This window comes from Oreochromis niloticus, linkage group LG10 (assembly GCF_001858045.2).
Source record: "Oreochromis niloticus isolate F11D_XX linkage group LG10, O_niloticus_UMD_NMBU, whole genome shotgun sequence".
Classification (NCBI taxonomy): Eukaryota; Metazoa; Chordata; class Actinopteri; order Cichliformes; family Cichlidae; genus Oreochromis; species Oreochromis niloticus.
In genome coordinates, this window is record NC_031975.2 from 18,123,553 (window position 1) to 18,145,751 (window position 22,199).

At 43.7% G+C, this 22,199-nt stretch overlaps 1 protein-coding gene across 2 annotated transcripts; it reads right to left on the reverse strand.

The window, feature by feature from the left end:
• Nucleotides 1–890: 890 nt before the first annotated feature.
• On the reverse strand, nt 891–21,646 carry mntb (MAX network transcriptional repressor b). 2 transcript variants are annotated; one of them, XM_019363985.2, is made up of 7 exons: nt 21,558–21,646; nt 21,133–21,274; nt 13,901–14,471; nt 13,768–13,809; nt 13,358–13,469; nt 5,065–5,257; nt 891–4,893 (listed from the first exon to the last, which is right to left on the reverse strand). In XM_019363985.2, the coding sequence occupies exons 3-7, from the start codon at nt 14,266–14,268 to the stop codon at nt 4,079–4,081; spliced, it is 1,530 nt and encodes a 509-aa protein (XP_019219530.1). In that variant the 5' UTR covers nt 14,269–14,471; nt 21,133–21,274; nt 21,558–21,646; the 3' UTR covers nt 891–4,078. The 2 variants fall into 2 exon arrangements, with proteins under 2 accessions (XP_019219530.1, XP_005452723.1); XM_005452666.4 differs by lacking the exons at nt 21,133–21,274; nt 21,558–21,646 and adding an exon at nt 18,690–19,069.
• Nucleotides 21,647–22,199: the final 553 nt, after the last annotated feature.

The window sequence follows — 22,199 nt, forward strand, 5'->3', positions numbered from 1 at the left end:
CCCAGACATGTTTGATAGGAAACATATTGGTGCTAAATGATAAGGACGTGTGTGAAAATGATCCTGATCCAGAAAAACCAGCTCTGCCCTGACATTGTCCTCCTGAACAGCAGGAGGCACCGCTGCCTCTAGTACAGCTTGGAGCACCTCGTCTTCAGACCTCTGTTGCAAAGCAAAGACCGAAAACATATTTCACCACATAAAACTTGCATTTCTTTTTTATGAACGGTAGATTTGTTTCATTATCATGTGAACATGATCCCTTTATCAGCAACCTCGTTAATGGACCAAAGCTGCCACAAACAAAATAAATCATTCATTCGGTAAAGAAATTATTAAAAATAAATGTAGGTATTAACAAATATGTTGATATTTATTTTACTTTTCTTCTGTATTTAAATTTGTAATGAGCCCCTGCACTTCTAAATTACTGAAAGCAAAAAGGTTAAACCCCTGCATCTAACACACGATCACTCTGATGTGCAGTAGATGAAAAGTTGCTCCATCGACCCACTTCGATCGACAACCTTTCTAATTTGCATAATGAAGCAGAAACACATTACCAAAAAAAAAGAAAAAAATTTTTTTTTTTTATTTTATGGCGTTTTTATTTAACAAGTTATTTGTTTATTTAATTTTGATCATGGTAGTTTTAGGCCTCCATATCATACTGCCATCTAGTGTTCACTGTAGCACAGTAATTTTTTTTAATGTTTCAACTTAAACAGTTTTTCATGCTTTTATTTCTTGTGCGTTGACTTTTTTGTATTTTTAATGTTCAATTTTGCTGTTTTGTAAAGAAAGTAAAAAAAATCTGTTAAAAAAAAAAAAAACTGTCTTAAGCCCGTTTATATTTTTCTTCTGAAAACCACTCACACAGAAGCAAAATGTGTTGTAAATGTAATAAGATTTATTAAGAATCTTTATTATTTCATCAGCATAATTCTTCATTAATATGTTTTTTTTAATCCATTATTATCATGGTTATCTTAAACAGTGGACAGTTAGATCTAAAAGGCAGCCCAAAGTGTACAGGCGATATATAACTTAAAACTTTCTCCATAGGGAAAAGATGTTTTTATATTCATATATAATATCAATGTAGCATGAGGTCCAAGATTCTGCCCACGTTATATAGTATTGTACATGGTCCCAGAAATAAAACATTAAAACAAAACTTCTAATCAAAAGAAACTAAACAGAATCTACATGCAAAACAAAACCAAAAAAAAGGAAACAAGCATTTTTAAAATCTTGAAGATACATACACTCATTTGCCAAAACGTGCATACAATCACAAATTTACAAAACTTTCATACATACATACAAATATTACAAAAACTCAAATATTAGACATTATTAGGTTATCAAGAAAGGATCAACAGCTTTTTTTTGGCCCCCCCTACATTTCATGTCTCAGTCCAACTCACAAATATGGAAACCTTAAATGGTAAAAAAAAAGGAGAATAAAGAAAAAGAGAAAACGAGTGTGACAGTAAATCTTTGTCTCTTCCATTCGCTCGATGTGTACATGTTTTGCCAGAGCTGTCACAGTGTTCAGGAAAACTGAGTAGAGGCACACACGATAGCACCCAAACAGGCTCATACCATAAATCACCTCTGTGTAAAAAAATAACCTGCTAGCTACACGCTCGCACACACATTCAATCATGCACAGGGCAAAGGGTAAACACCCCCCTCCCAAAAAAACCTAAACAAAAAACAGAGCCATGCTACAGGTACAATAGGATTAGCTATAGTACAGAATATAAAACATACTGAATACAGTCACATATACATACGTAACACACGGAAACCAGCAGAGGTGAGGAGCAGAGCCACGCAAGACTGATGACGTTATACCGAAGAGAAATCTGATGAATAGGCTGGCGAGAAGGCTGTGAGAATGCGCTCACACACGAACACACTTTCCGCTTTTTTAATTTAAATAATTTTTTTTTTTTTTAAACACATTTTCTGGACTGGGGCTGAAGATTTGGTGTTCAGCGTTTGTCGGACATCTCTTCCAAATTTCTCTTGGAATGAAAAGCTGCATTTTTGGCCTTGCATCGCCCTCCAAAACAAGTAGATAAAGTGATAAAGTTCATCTCTATGGAAGGTTGTTTCTACCACTGGAAGAATGTAATTTTTTTTTTTCTTCAAAATGTCATCTTACTGAGCGAAACTTCAGAGAAAGCTGAAATTTCGAAATACTAACCATTTAAAGTCATGTTCTCAGAAGTCTGAACGGCAACATTGCGGGGAGGGTTTTTCTTTAGTGGCATAAACAAGCTTCCATACAGTCATATATTTTTTTTTGTTCTGTTAAGTTAAAAAAAAGAGAAGCATTTTCACATTTTTTAAAAGCGTCATCGGAAACTTGTGTGCTGTGTGTGCCTGGGTAACGACAGCAGAGGGAGCCGTTGCCTTACACTAAAGAGGCTGGAAACCTGTTTTCCCCACAGTGTGCTGAGGGAACATCACTCATCAAAGGGACAAAAGGAAACCTGCCTGACTGTTTGAGAGCAGGTATGCAGACAATTTTCTGCGTACAGTCTCGCTCAGTCTAAAATAGGCCTTGGTTGGTTTCAAAATGTCTTAGCTAATAAACAATCCTATTAAAACGCACAAACACCGCCGAGCTTCGGCGCGGTCCTAGCAGGTTTCCTGAGGGCTCGTTAAGCCGCTTTAAGCCTCAATAACCACCAGTGTGTGCAGACTGGAGTTGATGCACTCAAATGACCTGTGGGTAACTGGGCAACTCTGATCTTCTCAGGTTTTGAATCTGGCAGTGAAAGATAGCCAAGACCCTTTAACATCTTTCTTTAAAAAACCCCAGCAGAAGGCAAGCTTTTCACTGTGGGTGTAGGTAACCAGATTAAAGCTGACTGCACTGCACGCTCTTCCTACTTTTAACTATTTTTTTTCAACAAATAGCTGGAAAATCTCAGTTGCCAGCTTCTATCCTCAGCTGCTTTTCTGACTCAGCTCCTGCTCGCTTCAAACTTACTGCCCTACTTTTATTTGTGGTTAACATGACACAACTTCTCCACAGGGCCATCAATAACAGACACTACTGTACGCTGACCAAACCGAGCAATCGCTGCCCCAATTCTCTGGAGCAAATCCGCTGTTTTGGAGTCGCCCTCCAAAATAAAAGCCTTCTGAGGTAGTGGATAAAAAGAAAATGAAAAAAATAACTCCACTGCAGAATTTGCCTTTAAAAAGATGTGCTGTCTCCTTTTTTTGTATTCTGAACTGCAGCGTGTCAGGTTTTATTATTGCACTACCATCCTCAAATTCTTTTCCTTAAACTATTTGCAAGATGTTTAAAGAGTTACTTCATCTGCCACGTGTCGAACTTAGATCATGGCAAAAGCGAAAGGGGAAGAACAAAAAACTTTCCTGTCGTGTTCCTGGTAGAAAAAACTAAATAACTGCATCAGTACGTGACAATGTTTTAGCCCTAATTAACTATGTAATGTTATGCGGTGTAATTAACTGATAAGCGGCCCTGTGTGTGATTTATCTGGATGAGACCACTGAATCCAACTCCAGCTCCACCCTTTAAACACAGGAGTGACGTTACATGTCCCACACGAGCTCATGAATATGTCTACAAAACAACTGGCACACTGTAGGAACAGGCCAAAGTCCTCTCTCTGTCTCGCTGTAATCATTTCCCCTAAATGACTGAATGACCAGTTAAGGTAAATCCTTGATGCCTGAGTGCAAACTGAGCTTATTGTGTTAGTGCCTCTGGCGGTAAAATAAAGAGAAAAGGAAGGAAGGAAGATAAAAAGGTAAAAGAGTTCCTGTGTTTGCGGGGGAGACAAACGTCACAGTCGCATGTTCACAAACAATGGCCCAACCTGCTGACTCAGCTTTAATGTAATTGTTCAGAAACTAACAGAGCTGTGACTGAAATATCTCAGAAGATATTCATCACACAAAGTCCAGAAACAGTTGATGCTCAAGTGTTCACGTGTCTGTCAGAGACTCTCTGCGACTGACAGGAGATGAAAACTCGTTCTCCTGTCTCACATCCATCACTCCGTCCTGTCTGTTATTGTCTGTTTCAGGCCAGTTTGAGCGTGCTGACAGGAAAGGTTGGGACTGTAACCATGGTGACAGGGTTCAGGACAGTAGCCTGTCCAACCAGCTGTGGGTGGGGGGCCAGCACTGCTGTGGGTTTCCCTAGCGACGGGCTTCCCTGGCTCACCACAGTGGCGCTGTTCACCTGGGCGCCGTTAGTGTTAGCTTGAGGATTGGCCTGGACGTGAGGCAGGGTGTGGTGGGCGAAGGTGTGGGCGATGTGGCCCACCATGGTGGGCTGGGACACAGACATGCCCTGGGGGTAGAGAGTCGGGAGGTGGGATGCCAAAGGAGAGCCCAGGTGGGCCACCGGATGGACAGTGATGTGTCCGATGGGCTGGGCAGTTATTGGCTGGTGAGTGGCGGTGGCGGGGGCAGCCGGAGCCGCTGTGATCGCCTGAGGGGTGGAAGAGTTGGGGCCAGGTGATGGGGCGATATGCGTTAGGTGTTTGTGATTGGCGGGAAGGGCATTATTGACGGCCTGGATGACTGAAGCGTGGGAGACGGTGGCGTGAGCGATGACGGTGGGCTGGACCTGCATGGCTGGGGCCTGGATAGGATGAGGAGGTGGCGGTGGGGGTTGACCCGGGGCTGGAGCAGGGGCAATGGCTTGAGGTGGAGGGGGACCCGCGGGGGAGGCGCTGGTGAGGATAGGCAGTGTGGCGTGCTGGATCGCCAGGTGAGGGGTGATGAGCGGCTGAGCTTGTAAAATGGGAGGAGCCGGTTTGGGGAGGGGCGTGGGAGCAGGAGGGGCGGGAACGTCCTCGTCCATGTCCTGCTCATAATTATCTTCTCCTTCTGCAGATTAGAGCAGAAACAGTGATCATGATATGAACGTTTACGTAAAAGTGAAATTCAAACCACATGTAACGACTGCTACATCAAAAAACAAACTTCTCTGATCTCCCTTCTCTCCTGCGATTCGGTTTGAAAACACAAACATACATCTGCTGCAGTCTGTTCCCTTACCTGAGGCCGTGGACGTGGAGGCCTGGTCGTCCTCTGGCTGGATGGTCTGTCTGAGGACTCTGTCGATTTCTATGGCGTCCATGTTCTGGCTGAGCTCGTTCTTCAGCTCGGCCAGCCGCTGCTGCGTTGCGATCTTCTCTCGAGCCAGACGCTCCATCTCGTGCTCGTACTCCTTCTCCTTGCGCTTCAGAGTCTTAAAGGATGACAGAGAGAACAGGTGTGGACTGTTAAAAATATAATATGTCATAATATCTGCATTTATGATACAAAGAAAAAGAAAAATGTCTTAAGCAATTACCAACAACAGCTGAAATAAGACCAGGAGGCCTCATCCTACAACCCAAAGAACCTAAAGGATGCACTGGGTCAGATTTATCTGAGGTACACAGGGGGATCCTACACAGCATCAGGCAGGTGCTTTTAATGTTAACGCTAACTGGTGAGTAGTGCAGTCTCAAATGAGGCTATCTAAAAAATCATTTACATCAATATGACAACGAATAATCCTATCGCCGAGTTTCTTTTTAAGAAAAACCTGCCCTTACTTCATTAGCTCTAACTGATGCTGCCTGGTTTTAAGCAGCTGTTTCAAGTTTGTGCCTTTGAGGGAAGCGTGGGGGGATTTGGCTCTGTGAAACAGTGGAAGTGTGTTAATATGAAACAGACAGGGGACTTTTAATCAACAGCTAACAGCAAAGAAAGGTCAGAGAAAAGGGAAACTCCCTCATTTTTGCCTCTTTTAACTAATAACCCATGTGGCTTTTTCAGAATACACCCAATACTGTTTCAGGTTAGAATTCGTTTTAAATACCCACACTGTAAATAAACAGCATTACAACACAACTTTTCTTTTCCCTGTACTTCTAAACAAACATTATCCATGCTATCCCAGATTCATACACCAGCAGGAAGTCACGCCTGCAAATTCAAGCATGTCCACACTGCTTTAGTGGCATTTAGTCATTTACCTAAGCTCCTCCCATTTCTTGGATATCACGCTAGTTTTTTCCAGTGGAGTGAGGCCAGAGTGTGAAAAAAAACACCCTCCTGTGTATTATCAACCCCAAATCACTTTGGGGTTGATAATAGTTCCTAATTACTGCTACAGTTCTGTCACTGGATTACTGAAATCTGTTATTAATTAATGCATTAATTTCCAGAGCACCGCCATGCAGCAAGAGTGAGCTGAATGTGTGTTTGTGGAGGAAAATGAAATGATTATAAACATGGCAGGAAACGCAAGAAGAACGGAAGCTTCATGGAAAGATTTAGGAAGAAAGAGCAGAGCTTTCCCAGCCCCGCCACACCATCGTCGTGACCCAGTTTCTGTGTAGGTCAGCTGACGCATGAACTCCAAACACTATGACAGGCTAAGGACATTAAGGCAGATTACTGGTGAGGAATGACGCATGGGAGGAGGTAGAGGGGAAGGTACGGGCGGGGAATGGGAGGAGAAAAGTAGAATAGTATGCTTTTGTTGTGTGAAGCTGATTAATTCTGGAAACTAAATATCTGGTTGAGATGTTGAATAGCCAGCATGAAAACTTGGAGAAAAAAAGGCTTGGCAGAAAATGGCTTCCTGTCCTAATGAGGGAGCAAATGATCCTCAGTGATGTATCAGACTGTCTCAGAGCGCCACCTCTTCCAGTGTAACTGCTGAACAAATCCAGGAGGTATTAGGTGCATGCCACTTGCACTTTATTCTGGCACCCACCACGAGGGTTTAACTTTGAAAGCAGAAGGAAAATCACAAGGATTGTAAGACAAATCAAATTTTAAGTTGGGTTTTAAATTACAATACTACAGCTAATCAAATGGCTTGAAATAACACAGACTTCTGCTAAGTAAGGAAAATATATGCAGACCTGTCGTGATTATGTGTGCATTCACCCCCCCCCGAGGCCCATTTTGAGCCAGCATAAGCTTGTTTGTGGTGGTCTGATTGCTGGTAATTGTGCCGCTGTTATGGAGGACATTGCTGATAAATGTATATCACGGGTGTAATTGCGCTGTCTTTTTTGTTGTGGCTGTGTTTATCTGACAATTACCGCAAACACGAAGCGAACCGCCGAAAGGATAATAAACAAAAGGGAACTGAGGTAAGGCTGGAAATACAAGCGAGATTACACAAAATGAGCATATGGGGACACATGATCTTACTGCAGGAAAAGCTGTTTACTCTCCGCAGGCACGTGATGGCCTCACACACGAACCCACCTTCCCCACAGCCCTCTGTGAAGAGTTCACAAGGTGCAGGTTAGTAGCACTCAAATCACTTAACAGCTCAACACCGCTCACACCAACGCCCTCCCGTCCTTGTGCGTCCACGCACGCAGCTGTGTGAAGCCTGATCGTGCGAGTAGTTTTAGAGGTCATAAGTGACGAGGAGGCAGCGCTGGAAATTACAGCAAATCAGTTCCAGTGATTTGTCAGCATAGGGCCAGGTTACATTTACAAATCACATGTAACCACACAGTTAAACAACACTGGTGCTTTTGCATTAGAGGTTCTCTGTGTACGCAGTGTAAAATTATTATTAATGATGTTAACGTGAACGAGCTGGCATCAATCAAAACATTGATCTGGGCTTCAAAGCAGGCCTTTGGGAGGTACTGGTGAATTTCATTTGATGTTGAAATAAGGATTTATGAGTTTCCAGCTCGAATTTTGAACTGAAGTCAGGCTTCTATGTTCAGCGCAACCCTACCGAACCCGACTCAGCAATCCAATATTGGCTAAATAAACCATATGCAGAGCACTGACCAGTTTGTCTGTGAATGTGCTCCAGTGGTGCTTTTAAGTGCAAAAACAAACAAACAAAAACCAAGCACCATATTACGAGTGAGGCAGTGTTAGTTTTCCTGTACTACAGAACAAAACAAATCCCATTTTTCCATGATTTTCAAACTACTACTGGAATGCAAAGTCAGCTACGACATCCGACTTCTAAAGTGAAGGCGTAACTACACACATAAGCACAAACAGTCCACAGATAGTACAGACTCATTGCCTTAACTAACTTCATAGAAGTCTGTGGATTTCCGTGTTTTTAGCCATCTGAGAAGCAAAAGTGGATCTTTATCTTTTTATTGATCTTTTAAACCACACTAACCAAAACATAAATGGTGATTACACAGTGGAAACATTACATGACAGCACCCACCAAATTCTCATGTGGCAGCAAACATAATGTTTTATATGCATGCAGTGTTACCAGCGATTACTGTAAATACTACACGTCATGCTGTAGAGCAGCGGTGAGACTAGTATAAATACTGCATACCCAGTATCGGTGTACTTACAATAAACTTGAACGTGCTGAAGCTATCCCCTCCATAAATATGCTTCTTTGCTAAGCTACAAGTATGCATCTAGCTAATAAAGTTATTTGAAAAGGGTTACCAGCTCCAGCAGCTCAGAACAATTAGTTGACCATTGTCACATAGCAAGTACTCCACTCAAGAAACTACCTGCTATGTTGGATACCTTCTGTTGTTCTGTGGTAGCTAAAATGAACCAGGAGAAAGACTACTCAGGCTCAGTTTTGATCCACAAAACTAAACAAAAGTCCCTCCATGAATCATAACGCTGTTCCCATTTTAACCCGCCTTTGGCCAGAAGGGCTTTGCTCGACTGTCTTTAGCTAACTTCGTCACTGCATTCACATTAGTTTTTCTTTTTTTATCCTCACGAGGAGTCTCTGTTGCTCTTTGGAGCCAGTTTATTGACATTAGTCATTAGTGAACTCCTTTAGCTAAAATTAGTATTCAAAGAAACATAAAAGCATTTGATACATAAAAAAACTCTGAGTAGAGCACATTTAAGGGCAGCTTTCTGTTCTGATAAAAATACATGTCACAAATTTGAAGCTTGTTTTAATACAGACTTTGGTTTGATCAGCATCTCTGGCTGTGCAGTGAGTAACGTTACAGAAGACAACCAAAGCAGATGCACTTGCAGTCGGTCTTCCCCTGATCCAACAGCATATCATCTGTGTGCGATATGCATAGTAGGTCAGATGTAGATTGAGAAGGAAAATGAATTGGCATGGATTTTACTGACATGGAGCTCAAAAGATGCCGGGATGAGAAACAATCAACAGCTGTAGTGGACATTTTTAATACGCCCGTCTTCTCCACTACATGCGCTAAACTAAAGGACAAACAAAAGCGCGAGTAACCCACTTTAATCAAATGCGTCTGTTTTAACAGTAATTTAGACACTTCTGCAAAGTGTTACTACACACATACAACATGTAACCATAGATCTGCGGAGCTCCATGTAGCATTAACGCACTCCAGGGCTGGAGATGTGGCACTTAATTGACACAGCAGACAGACTCTTTGAAACACAAGGACTTCCGAAGAACTACAAGTGTGTCCGAAGTGCGAATGTGCATCCATGAACATCATTTCAAGGTCTTCTCGCATCAACCCAGACACCATTAGTCCTGCACTAAATCACCAAGGAAACAGCTGCCACCCATAGCTGTTTCCTTGGCAACCCCATTTGTGAGGATTTGGTTGCTTGAGTAGCAGTTTGTAAAAAACATAAGGAGCCTTCTAATTGGGTGAAGCGCAGGGGCAATTACATATAAGGAGTGATGCGACTGGATGTTTGCCAGTCGGGTGCTCTTGGATCCCTCCCAACCCCCTCCTCCTCTTTCTTCCACACTTCCATCCCACACTCCCCTCTCCTCCTCCTCCCCTCCCCACATCCGCCACTCCCTCAAGACCCTTCCCCCCTTATCCTCCAGTGCTCCATCTATCGCTCTTTTATCCGTCCTCATTTCAGAAAGTTCCCTGTAATAAAAAAAAAAAAGAAGGTGAAAATGACTCAGGTGAGATTAGATTTGCCCTGGAAGGTTTTTTCTTAATCATATGCATCTGTAATCTGATATGAGGACAAGGCAGCAGGACTATCCATGTCTTGAAAGCACCTATGTGTGCCCCATCATCCATAACTGCTGACAGAAAGACCAATATGAGCAGAATTTGACTCGTTTAGTCTTGCATCCGGCACACTCCCTCATGCAGACAAACACGGAGGAACGGACTCACTACAGTGCCCCGGCCACCTGCCGCCTGTTGCCATAGTTACCAAGTGCTCTAAAGGCAAGAGACAGCGGGGTGACACAGGACAAGACGGACACAGATGTGGATAAGAAAAGGCTGAGACAAAGAGGAGCTGATATAAGTGCATGTGTCGCTCCATTAGCGTAAACACTGAACCCATCACTGCCCATCTCCTTCTCTCTGCAATCTAGGGATGCAGAGCTACTGGAGTGGGTGAGCTGTGGTGACATCATCGGCCTTGCGCTAGCCATGTGCTCAGGTCTCACATGGCTCCGCGAGAAGGAGGGGGAAGAGGTTTACAGGTTCACATGGGGAGAGGTGAGAAGAGAAAAGGACGAATGTGCATTAGGGTACTGATTATGATTGCTGTGCATGGAAACACCATCATCAATCATTTGAGAAACCTGGATGTGCTACCCGGAGTACGAAAACACCATCTCCAGTTTCTGTTTTGGGCTCAGACCATCGAAGCTGAGATGAAATCACGACTCGCCTGCAGGCAGACGATCAGAAAATTGAAAACCGTTATGAGCGTGCACGCAGGGATATGAATAATCAGGCTTTTTATTCTTCATGAAAAGAAAAAAAAAAAACAGGAGAAGACTGGGTGATTGTACGCATCTAAACGCAGTCATTCACCTACAATAAAGCCAGCAAATATTATAAATCAGAGGAGAGTATGCCACAATGAAACCATCAAAGGAAAACAGAGGAAAAGTGAAGCAATTCATCAGCCTCAACATAGTGTGATAAAGGAAAAGCATCCCTCTAAGATATTACCCAACCAGCTCTGCAGTACAGTGTGGGCTGGGGAAAGTACTGCAAGCAACGCTGACATACACTAGCCGTGTGTCTGTTAAACTAATGATTACTCTGCTGCTCCACGAAACTTCAAATGTCTTGTTGTGTCTGACAAATAGCCCCAAATCCTAAAATATCTCATTTATAATCCTGCAAAACAGATAAAAAGCAGCCGATACTTAATGTTTTTCTGTTTGTGCACACACCCCCTCGAATATATTGATATGGCTGAATGATTTTAAAATCACTGGATGTTACACGATCACCTAGAGGGATGGTCTTTCAAATAGTTCTGCAATTAAAATAAAATTTAAAAAAAACAACAAAGTTTATGCAACTTCTCCTTCCCATCAGTATAACTAGTGCCAGAATATCGAGACAAGTTAAATTGGAGGTGAAAGGTTGCAAACTGTGTGTGCAGTGCAGTGAGGTTAAACACTGCTGTACAAACAAGCATGAAAGGCTAGACTACAGACATACTGACTCACCTTTCACCCGTACTAACAATCCACTTTCACTGTACATTACCTCTAAAGTAAGAAACGTGTATCTAATATGTGCTGTTTGTGTTTCCTCAACCGCAGCTTGGCTCTGCCTAACAACCATCATCATCTTAAAGATGGCCTGAAATCCCTCTGCGCTCGGCTCCCTGGAGAGCAGCCCATGAACTTGCAGTCATCTTGTTTTGAATAAATTCCCTCATCTCACGGCCTAATTTAGCTCCTTCCACTGACTTTCCGCTGCGTATTTCATTGGACTCAAAATCTTAAAGCTTACACTGCAATAAAGTAACCCCCTGCATAGACAGTAGCTCCACCCTGACATTTATTTCTGCTAAAAAAAAGTACAGAAGTCCTCATTCGTCTACTTTTGCAGACTGAAAACTCCACTCTTCGGGCTGTACAGTCGTCCCTCCACCCAAGTACCATCAGCCCCCTGCCTCAACGTGCAACGTTAGATCTTAGAACAAAAAAAAGTTGCCATTTTATCCTTTCATGTTATTTAGTTCAGTGGTTCCCACAAGATTTGCTGAGGCACACCGGTGTGACGTGATGCAAGTCCAGGTGTGCTGTGGGACTTTGTGACAGCCTTACATTAATACTGCAATATACACAAAAAGTTAAGAGTGAAATGTTGAGTTGTTGTACCAGTAGTTTTTAGTTTAAAGCATAAAAATAAGTTCATTCAGTTGCTGAATGAAGGGAATTAGAAGAAGACACACCAAAGGCCCTGACTGAGAGGGGGAGAGTAATAAGAGTGATGTTCTTGTGTAACTAACAAACAGTGCAAATGAGCCACTGCAAATTAGAAAAAACTAACTGTCAGTGAACTGTCTGGAGACAGCAACCCGTGTTACTTCAGCTGAACTGGAAAAGGCAAAACCCTGAGCCCAAGAACGCCATCTGTCAGAGAAAGTGCCGGGTGCTAACACTGTGCCAAACCAGGCTAAAAAGACACTTGCAGCTCTTTTCCATTAGTACCTACTCGGGTCAGCTTGGCACAGCGACAAGTACCAGGTACTGGTACTTGTCTGACCAAATAGGCACTAAAAAGTACCTGGTACCAGCACAAGTACAGTACAGAAAGTCTCCTTCATGAAAATCAAAACCCCCATTTTTTTAAAACCTCGGAGCGACAGAAATGGCTACAGAGAAAAACAACACCATGGCCACTGGGTTTTACAAAAAGCCACACACTGAGCGCAGTTATATCATCGCCTCGACGTCCTCCTTTGTTGTGGCGTTCCTGTGGCATACAAATGACAGCACGGGACTTTCGGCCATGTTGCTATAACGACCCCAAGCACATTAGGTGGTACGCAGTTGTAATGGAAACCGACTGAAACAGAGTCAAGTCGAGTCGACCTGTGTTGAGTCAAGTTGAGATGGAGGAAAGCATGGAGCTGAACCAAAGTGTCTGCAAAGGTGATTGAGGCAAGGAATATGTTAATAAAGTTGTAACACTGTTACATAAAAAACTGAGGTCCAATTGCCACAAATGAGCTTCAGATGAAGTCCCTTCATCTAACAAGACAATCTAAAGAAGACATTCGTGGATAAAGGTGTGCCTTGAACTTTTAGTTTCCCCTCTGATGTGACTTGGAACAAAAACTTTGAAAACCACCAATTTAGTTCAGCCTGTTTCTTTCCTATCCCTACATGACTACAGGGCGGTGTTGGAACAACTGGTTACCACTGTATAGACTAAGGTCTTGGAAACAAAGAAGCCTCCAAGTATTACATTATATTCACTGATTCACAAGCATGTAGCAAACACTGTATCACTGTCACAAGAGACTAACCACACCAATAACACTGGACCTATGACCTATGAGGTGCCCAGAGCTCAACCAGTTAATTAAAGTCCTGACAAAGTAACATGAAGAGCTTGCTGGCGAAAGCTGAAACTGTCCTTACCTGTATGTAACGCAAAGCGCTGCGGAGAACACTGAGGTTGGAGGTTTTCTTCTCATCAATGTTCGGAACATTTTTCTTCAGTGTCTCAAAACACTCCTTCAAGTGCGCTCGCCTGAAGAGGCAGAAATGTAAGAGTCGAACTTCATATGGTAGTCTTTGCTCAACTGTGAATATTCACCATTTTTAAGAAGGTTGATTCTTTGCGTGGGATGTTTACCAACAAATTTCAAACCTCCAATTTTGCATTTTTGATGAAGGATTTCATGGATTTATATTAGTTCAGGAACTGCCGTGACCTTTGCCCTCGTTAAATGCTTTCATGAAAAACACCCAGAACATGTGTGTATGTGGAGGGCAAGTTTTCCTCAATTTCTTTCAACATGAGAGGGGTTACCATCATTCTGACTAACCTGTTCTTCTCCAGTTTATTGTGCACCTCTCTGGTCCCCGCCCTGGAAATGCAAAATAAATAATCAACCATAAGCCGATCACTCTTTATATCTTATTTAACACACACAGAGACAGACACACAAACAAACTCACCCTCCTGGTCTCCTCTTCCCTTCCATTCCCTTCATTTCCTCCATGGTCACCCCGTTAGGCCGTGGCTGAGGTGTGGGTGGGGCCTGATGAGGAACCAGTGCATGTTGGGAGCCATTAGTGCTGATGGGGGCCGGGTAATTGATCTGAACCTGAAGCTGTGATGCTCCAGGCTTTACATCTATCAGCTGCTCACTGGGTTCCACTTTGATCTGAGGGGAGCACAACAGTTGACGAGTCGCCGGCTGAGGTGGAGGGGAGGAAGAGTTCTTGACTGGCGGGGAGCTGTTGAGCGTCGCTGCTGCTGCAGCAATCGGCGTTTTGAGCGGAAGGGGCGGGACTGAAGGCGTCGCGGTGACAACCGGCACCATAGGGATGACGGCAATGGGGAGTTGACGAGTAGGTAGAGACGGGGGCGGTGGGGCAGGAAGGTGATGCGGCTGTTGACGGTGAGTTTCATCACCCCAGGTGACATGGTTGGCTCCTACTGGCTGAGATGGTGAGGCCACAAGTTCCACATGCTTTGACTCCGCCTCCCTTCTGATGAGCTCCTTGTCTTCAAGCTGCTCTTCTTCTAAAGGAGGAAAGAAGTAAGTTAAAGTTAAATAACGAATAACATCAAACAAGTAAGAAGAACAAGGATGGATGACTTATCACTATTGGCTGATAACAGTCTTGTTGACTGTCGTCTACAATTACTGATGTCAGCAACTGAAATGCATCTGTTCTCTGTTCAAAGACAGTGTGATAAAGAGCTGAAAAGACCTTTAGTTACTTGATATAATAAAGATTCTCTGGCACAAAAGAAGAGTAAATAACTATAAAAATGAAACAATCAAACAGAATAAAATGCAGCCATCAGTGCCGACTATGAGCCAAGCCTTTATAACATCAGCCCAGGATTTCAGAATCAGTGTGACAACAGTAGTATGTAAGGAGACAAGCAGGAATGCGATGTATATGATAATCTGGCGAGACTGGCCTTTCAGTAGTTAAAAGTAGTTTTCACACAGTATTTCTGCACATTTTGCTCATTAACAGGCGGCGTCATTGTCCAAACGTAGCACACAACACAAAATAGTCCACATCAGATTGGTTCTCACTACTGGAAATACTCAGTTTGGTTTAGGCGAGGGTGCTGTCTGAATAGAGCATGCAGGAGGCAGGACACACTACGCCCACTCACTCACTGTGGATTGCAACACAATCAGACGTCACACTGACTGTGTAGCAAGGATCTGGCAGGACAAAATCTGTTTAATGTTCAGCTATGTCAGACATTTCTCATATCTGAAACTCTACAGGGTACAAATGTTTAGGGCTTCAGCCCATGTGTGAAAATGTATATACTGAGAATGCAGGTGCATGGATATACACACATCTGCAGTGGTCTCCTAGCGCACAATGGACCTGTGTGGGGTGGGAGGAGTATGCTCCTTATCACTACTGGTTCACATACAATTAAGATGTTGCGTCTGGGGTGTCTGACAGAAAAGGAGGTATTGCATTGTCCTCTCATTTCTGGCCATTTGAAAAAAAGAAATTTATTCAATGCCTGAGTAAATTAACCCCCTGTTACATTTTTATCACAGCCCTGGTGATTTTCCTTTGATGAAAAGCCAATTTGGAAAAAAAGTGATCTGTGCTAAATGCAGAAAGCACTCTTCATAAATTCTGATTTCATTAATCACTTGTAATTTATCAACCAACATATGACCTATGTTCCCTACAGGTCCTCTTAGCAGCTTCACTGCTACGCTACCGAATCTGACATGATGGATTTTACTTTGTCTGTATCATGCACACCAACACTTCCTGCACACAAACACGTACAAAGAATGATGTCATCAGAGAATGAGACAGTGAGGAGGGGCAAATAACCACATTAACTGTCTCTGAATCTGTTGCCTGACTGGAGAGAACACCCCTCAGTCTGCCCTATGATTGGACCAGTCCAGCACTGAGAGAGCCTCTCGCCCTGGGCTGCGTCAGGGCGTCTGACCAAGAGTTGAGGACTGTTGTGAAGGAGCCATTCGGCTGGGATAACTAGAGCTGGCAGCGTGACAACATACAAATGAAGCACTGTTGTGCTGCAAACAAAGGCAAAGACATCATTATGCGGAGGCAAAGAAACACACACACATACACACAGTGAGTGATGATATGAGTGAGTAGTTACTGCACACTGTAGCAGGCAGACTAGAAAGTAATGTGGAAAGCCCTCAGTCACCATGGAAACAGCAACATTAGAAGATCCCAGGGATTCCTCAAACCTGCACAACGCCAACACACATCCCAGCCACCTCCAACAAAACAGAAACAGCACATGCCAAGATGCCTAGCTGCGCGTTAAGTAACACTTTCATTTCCTCTCTGCGTGAGAATAAAAACTCCTGATGACGCAACCCGGGCAAAAGGCCTGCGCAGTCAATGATACGATCACGACCACAGAGAAATTTCTAATCACTTCTGGGAGAATATATTCCTTTGAACGATGAGATTTGATAGCAACAATGTTGAGAGAGCTCCCACAGAGTTATAATCAAGTTATCTATATACTGAGAAATCATCCTCCGACTCCTTCTGAACAGCACAGGCAGAAGTTAAGTCCTTCCTATGATGAAAAAAATCCCTAAATCAACTGTTGATTAGTCAATGCTAAAAAATTAATCTGTAGCAAATTTGTCATATTTTTTAACGTAAAAATATTCAAATATTGCATAGTGGTGTCACATGTGAACACAGAGAAAGAATTTTTCTTTAAATGTTTGTTTATTTGCATCTTTACACACTTTAGTCATTATATATATTAATAGCTAATTTATTTTGTGCATCTTATTGAGCTTTATTTCAGCTAATTTGTTAGAATTCTGGATAAAATAACAGGGATTTCCCAACTTTTGGATTTAATAAAGTACCTACTACATATCGCCTCTAATCCAGCGTAGGCTTATTTAGGCTCCAGTGCCTCAACATATCACATGGATATGAACATGCATAGTTGCATTTGAACATTTTCAAGTTTTTCGACAACTTCTGCATTAAATAATAAAATAATCATTAAAACTACAAACTAAAGTAACAAAATGTTTTTCAGTACAGTATACTCTATATAACATAGAGATGGTGTTTATCATCATGATTGCTTTCGCACAGCTGCTATGTGATGACACAGGCTGAAAGTGAAAGAGAAGCTTTTTTTCTAAGTTAAGATAAGTCACACTGTATCTCAGAAAATGGAAATCCCTCTGTTACAGCATAATAATACTAATACAAAACAGTGTAAAAAGCACTTATTTACATCATTATTATTATTATCATCAATAATAATAATAATTATAAACAGGTAGGTAGGAAACATCATCCCTAATTTAAATGACACACCACCACATGACCCATACAATGTCTGATGCATGCAAAGTCATCCATTTTTGGGACCGATACAGTGGGCAAATTCCACAAAGAGATCAAAATAGCAGAGGCAGCTTTTAAAATAATATGAGCTGGATGCTTTTGAAGGGAGTATCCCGGATGAATTCTCTCTTGTAGTACATTCCCCCAACACACACACACAGATATACACCATGCTCCAGTTTTGCCCGTCGCACGCAAACGTAAATTACATAACTTCTGCATTGAGGCTGGGCCGAGGAGGAGGGCGGTGAGCTGCCCTACTTACCCCCCTTTTCTCTCTCTTTGACCCGCCACTGTCAGCAGACTGAATGGGAAGGGCGGGGACGAGGAGGGTGTGTGTGCATGCGCGTAAGTTTGTATATTGGGGGGGTAGGAGGGGGTGTGCACGTGGTAGCAGTGGGCGGGCCCTAGCACGCGGTAGAGTGAAGCACGCCGAGAGGGGGAAGGGGAGCGGGGGGCTGGTTTGCCTGACACATCATCAGAGGGGAGAAACACAAAAAGGCAGCCTCCCCCACCCTCTACATCCCCAACCCCCTTCATCCAGTTCAGTGAGTGATCTTTACGTCGATTGACAACTAATCGGAGGAGCACGAGCCAATATTCATAAACCCGAGCACTGATATACAAATGAGGGCCGGGGTTAGCGCGCGAGGGCCCGCCCAAGTGAGTGTCATAAGATAGCTGAGCAATGTCAGGGTATTATGTAAAGAGCAGCCTCAGCTCGCCACCGCCCTGCCGGCGCTCGACGGACGAAAACTGGGGCAAACTGATCCAGGGAAAATTTTTCATTGGAAAAATATGAAAAAATAAAATTATAATAAACCGTTTCACTGCCGATTTTACAGATTTCCAAAAGCGCACGGGGGTATTACACAGTTACAGCGCGTGTATGAGCTGAACACACACATCAGGGACTCCTATGACAATCACACAATTTATAAATGGACCACGGTTAGTCACACAAAGTCTCCTGTTCCTGCCTCTCACCCACACACACACACGCGCGCGTACGGTGAGTCACTGGAGTGATGAAACTATGACTGACACACACACACACACACACACACACACTCCCGAGAGCGCGCAAAGTTGTTCGGAAAAACAACTTTAGTCGTTTCCGCATTAAAGCGGGGGAGGCTGTGCAATAAGTAAGCACCTGGGGTTTGGTGGTAGTTTTCTGTGAGTCCTTCTTATTTATTTTATTTTTATTTTTTTGACAGGAACCCAAACAAACGCCTCATAGGCGGGTCGAATACAAATGCAACCCGCTGGTAGTAACGGGTGTCGGTTCCTCAAAAGGGAGTATGGTATTCAACACACACACTGTCCACTGCCCTGCACGTTGAGCACGAACCCCCTGGTCTGCTGTTCAACTCACCACGTGTGGTCTGTTGTTGCTGCTGGGCTTGCCATTCCAGATACCTGGCCGCCTCCAGAAGCGTATCGATGCTCATTGCGCGTAAAACCTCACGGCAGGAGACCCGGTAGCCCGGGACGGAAGGAGGAAAAAGACCGAGGGAGGGGGGGGAGGTAAGTAGCGTCCCAGTAGTAAGCGTCGTATGCACGGTTCACACCAGCCCTCCCAAACCTTTCGTCCCTTGGGTTTCTCCTGAAAGCACACGGGCGATTTTTAATCCGGCCGAACGGAAAGTAGATCCTCGCATACGTAAAAAATTAGGATGGCAACAAGATGGCGATGCGAGCACGGGAATACACACAACAAGGCGAGTCGTGTTCTCGTTAGGGCCCGCCCCTCCCGGATTACTGCCCCGCCCTGTTACTATGGCCACCCACAAAATCCGGCGACCGAACCACTCCCCGTTCCTCCACTCTCTAATTTACCAGCAAATTAGAGCCTTCCATTGTTCATTTATTAACATTCCTAATCGCATGAAGTTGAATTACAAGCTCCGTGAACAAAGAGGCTCCTCGTGTAGTGGCGTTATCCCCGCGGGGTTCGAGAAAGGCAACCCCCGTAGCCGTAAAGGTCTCTCCGTGTTTTTCTTTCCGCCGCTGGCCCGCAGCGCATGAAGCCCGATCAGGCGCCATCCAGCCAATCAGCACTCAGAACAACAAGGCATGGTGCTGGTCCACATGGGCACCCGCCCGGCCCGAGCGCAGCTCATTTGCATGGCGAGAGCGTGACTGGCCACCCTGTCGTCTCCGGATCAGAGCTGTCAGTCAAATCGCCAGGGGGCGGGACTTATCCGAGGAGAAGCAGCTGACCACAATGTACTGTGATGTAAAAAATGTTACTTTATTGTTATAAAAAAAAAAAAAAAAATACAAGTAGTTGCAATTATTTTTCCATAAAACCTCTTTTACTGTAGATTGAATTTCCTTTCTGCCATTTACCTCACTTTTTAAAAAAGTCTCATCCACACTGTGCCACACACTGGAATAAAGAAAGGGGATGTTCCCTCTCTGTAGCTACATGCTCCTGCCCTTTGGTATAATAGAGTTATGTCCATGTCTTTTGTTCTATAATGTATGCTTTAAGGTTCATGCAGTGTGTTTCCCTCAGGGGACCGATTAATAGTGTTATAGTGCTTTAAATATATTACAGTTACAGCGATATTTATGAATGTATGCCGTGTATGGATGCACATATGTAGAGTATGTGGCTGCATCGTAACAATCTTTGATTGGACACTGCTCAGTCATATATATTCTCCACCGCAGCGAGGTCTGAGAGTATCAGCCAATCTGAAGAGCAGCTCAGAAATACATTTAGAGCTCACATTGCCACGCAATGTGCCCTTCCTGTACATACAAACCTACTGACACCATTACGATCCACATGCTTAAGAGTCAGGTTTGTGTGGGAAAACCACAATAACAGTTAGCCAGCGTAAAGCGACTGTGTGTGTGTGTGTGCGAGGGGATGGGAGTCATTTAGCAAAAGGCTGAGACACTATGACAGCATGCATGGACGGGAGAAAATGAATCAGGCAGAAAAAAAGGAGGGGGTGGGGGCGAGAGTGAGACGAGAGGGGGCAGCACATGAGCTGCATGGTGAAAAAACTATAGGGGTGTTTGCATATAGAGGGTTGGGGGGAAAGGAGGAGGAAGAAGAGGAGGGGTGACTTGAAGCGATGGTGGGGAAGGCGGGAGGGATGCGAGGAAGGCACAGGCTGACCCAGTTAGAAGTGCTGCATCATTCCTGGATCTACAGACTGGAGACCAAAAGGAAGCAACATAGGAGAAGAAAAATTACGCATATGATAGAAATTTAAACTTCTATCTGGCAAGCATCTTAGAAAATTACATTATGCCGTCAGTTAATGCTGATCACCTGAAGCGTTAAGTTTTTAATCTGAAACTTCAGTATTTAAACAATCAAATCTTGGATTTATTTGAGTAAAGATCGTTTAAAAATCCCCATTTATAGCTTTTTGTTGTTGTTGTCATTGTGAAGACAAAAAAACCTTTAAAAGTCATTCTATTTCCGTTTTCCATTACATTTATGTGTCCCCTGCTTACTTGCTGCTGCGAAGTGCTGGGAGGCAGCAGTTTTCGCCTCCTCATGTATGCTACCACCAGAGGGCGCCACATCCTGTAAAATATCCATTTCTGAAGCTGGTCCCGATCGCTCTCACCGGGCATTGCAGGGATTATAACACCGGTCACGTAAACTAAAATGGGATTCATCTAAGCGACACTGAGCTGACACACAAACCTATAAATCACACGATCCGGCAGCCGCCTGTGCAAGTGGACAGTGTGGAAATCTTCAAATGCAGACAAATGCATGAAACAGTTTACTTCACCGTGGGTGAATCAATACTGCAGCATCTGACGTGTCTGTGTTGTACACTGACCTTGAAACCTCTCCGCACTTTCTTATCATGCCAGCTTATTTAAATCGATGCTGGCTCACAGCTCCCTGCAGCTCACTGTCTCTCTCTGTGCCATGAATCCATATCAACAGTCTCGTCACAGAACGACGTAGAAATGGGTGACCTAGAAGCAATATAAATGAGAAAGTGAGCCTTTCCCCCCTCTCCCTTCTTCTAACCATCTCATGAAGTATTCAGCTTGCACGAGGGAGAAAGCGTGCAAAAGCCATATATGAGAGAGGCGATGGGGCGGATGTAGGCCAGTGTTTCTACTCCAGTGCCTCTTTTGAGAAACGCCAGTTTCAGACTGAGACAGGTTTCATTATTCTTTCATTAAATTCCACGGAGACACAATCACTGCACTAACTCGTGCAGTGATCAATCCCCATTTTGGCATTTGCACCTACCCTTTGCAGTCCCCTATAGCTAGCACTCATTATTTGAGTACTCTCACAGGCCTGCAGGACAGAGCAAGGTGTGGTGGTTTGCTCTTGCCATCCAGGCAACTGTTGCTAGGATACCAGGAGGCGCAGAGGAAGAGTAATTGCTGTGTGGGTGAGTGAACAGGTGTGTGTGTGAGAGAGCACAGAAGTAGGCTGAGGTGCCGTACATAATTGATTAAAAAAAAAAAAAGGCCCTGAACTCTTCAGTGTAAGGAACTGGACTTTAAACTCTCCTTTACACAAACAGCACCCAAACATCTATTTTTTTAAAATCACATCTTGTGTCTCTCATCTTATCTTTCATTACAGAAAATACTCGAGATTGATCTATTCCTTGTATTTGCATCAGCAACAGTGACTATATGACCCCCTCACTGGATGGAAGTTGCCCTGAAGAGGCTGCACTGCAGCGCCAGACTAACATCAGTGTTCCTGAGCCTGATAGTTATACATAAATAATACTGGCTGTCTACAGCTGCAGTTTTTCCTCGATTGACCCATTTCTTTCTTAAGATTTTAGTCTGGCGATCTAAAGTTAGCAGACAGGCTTTAAAATCTAAGCTGACAATGTTTAATGCTTGCTGATTTACAAGCACCAACTGCTCT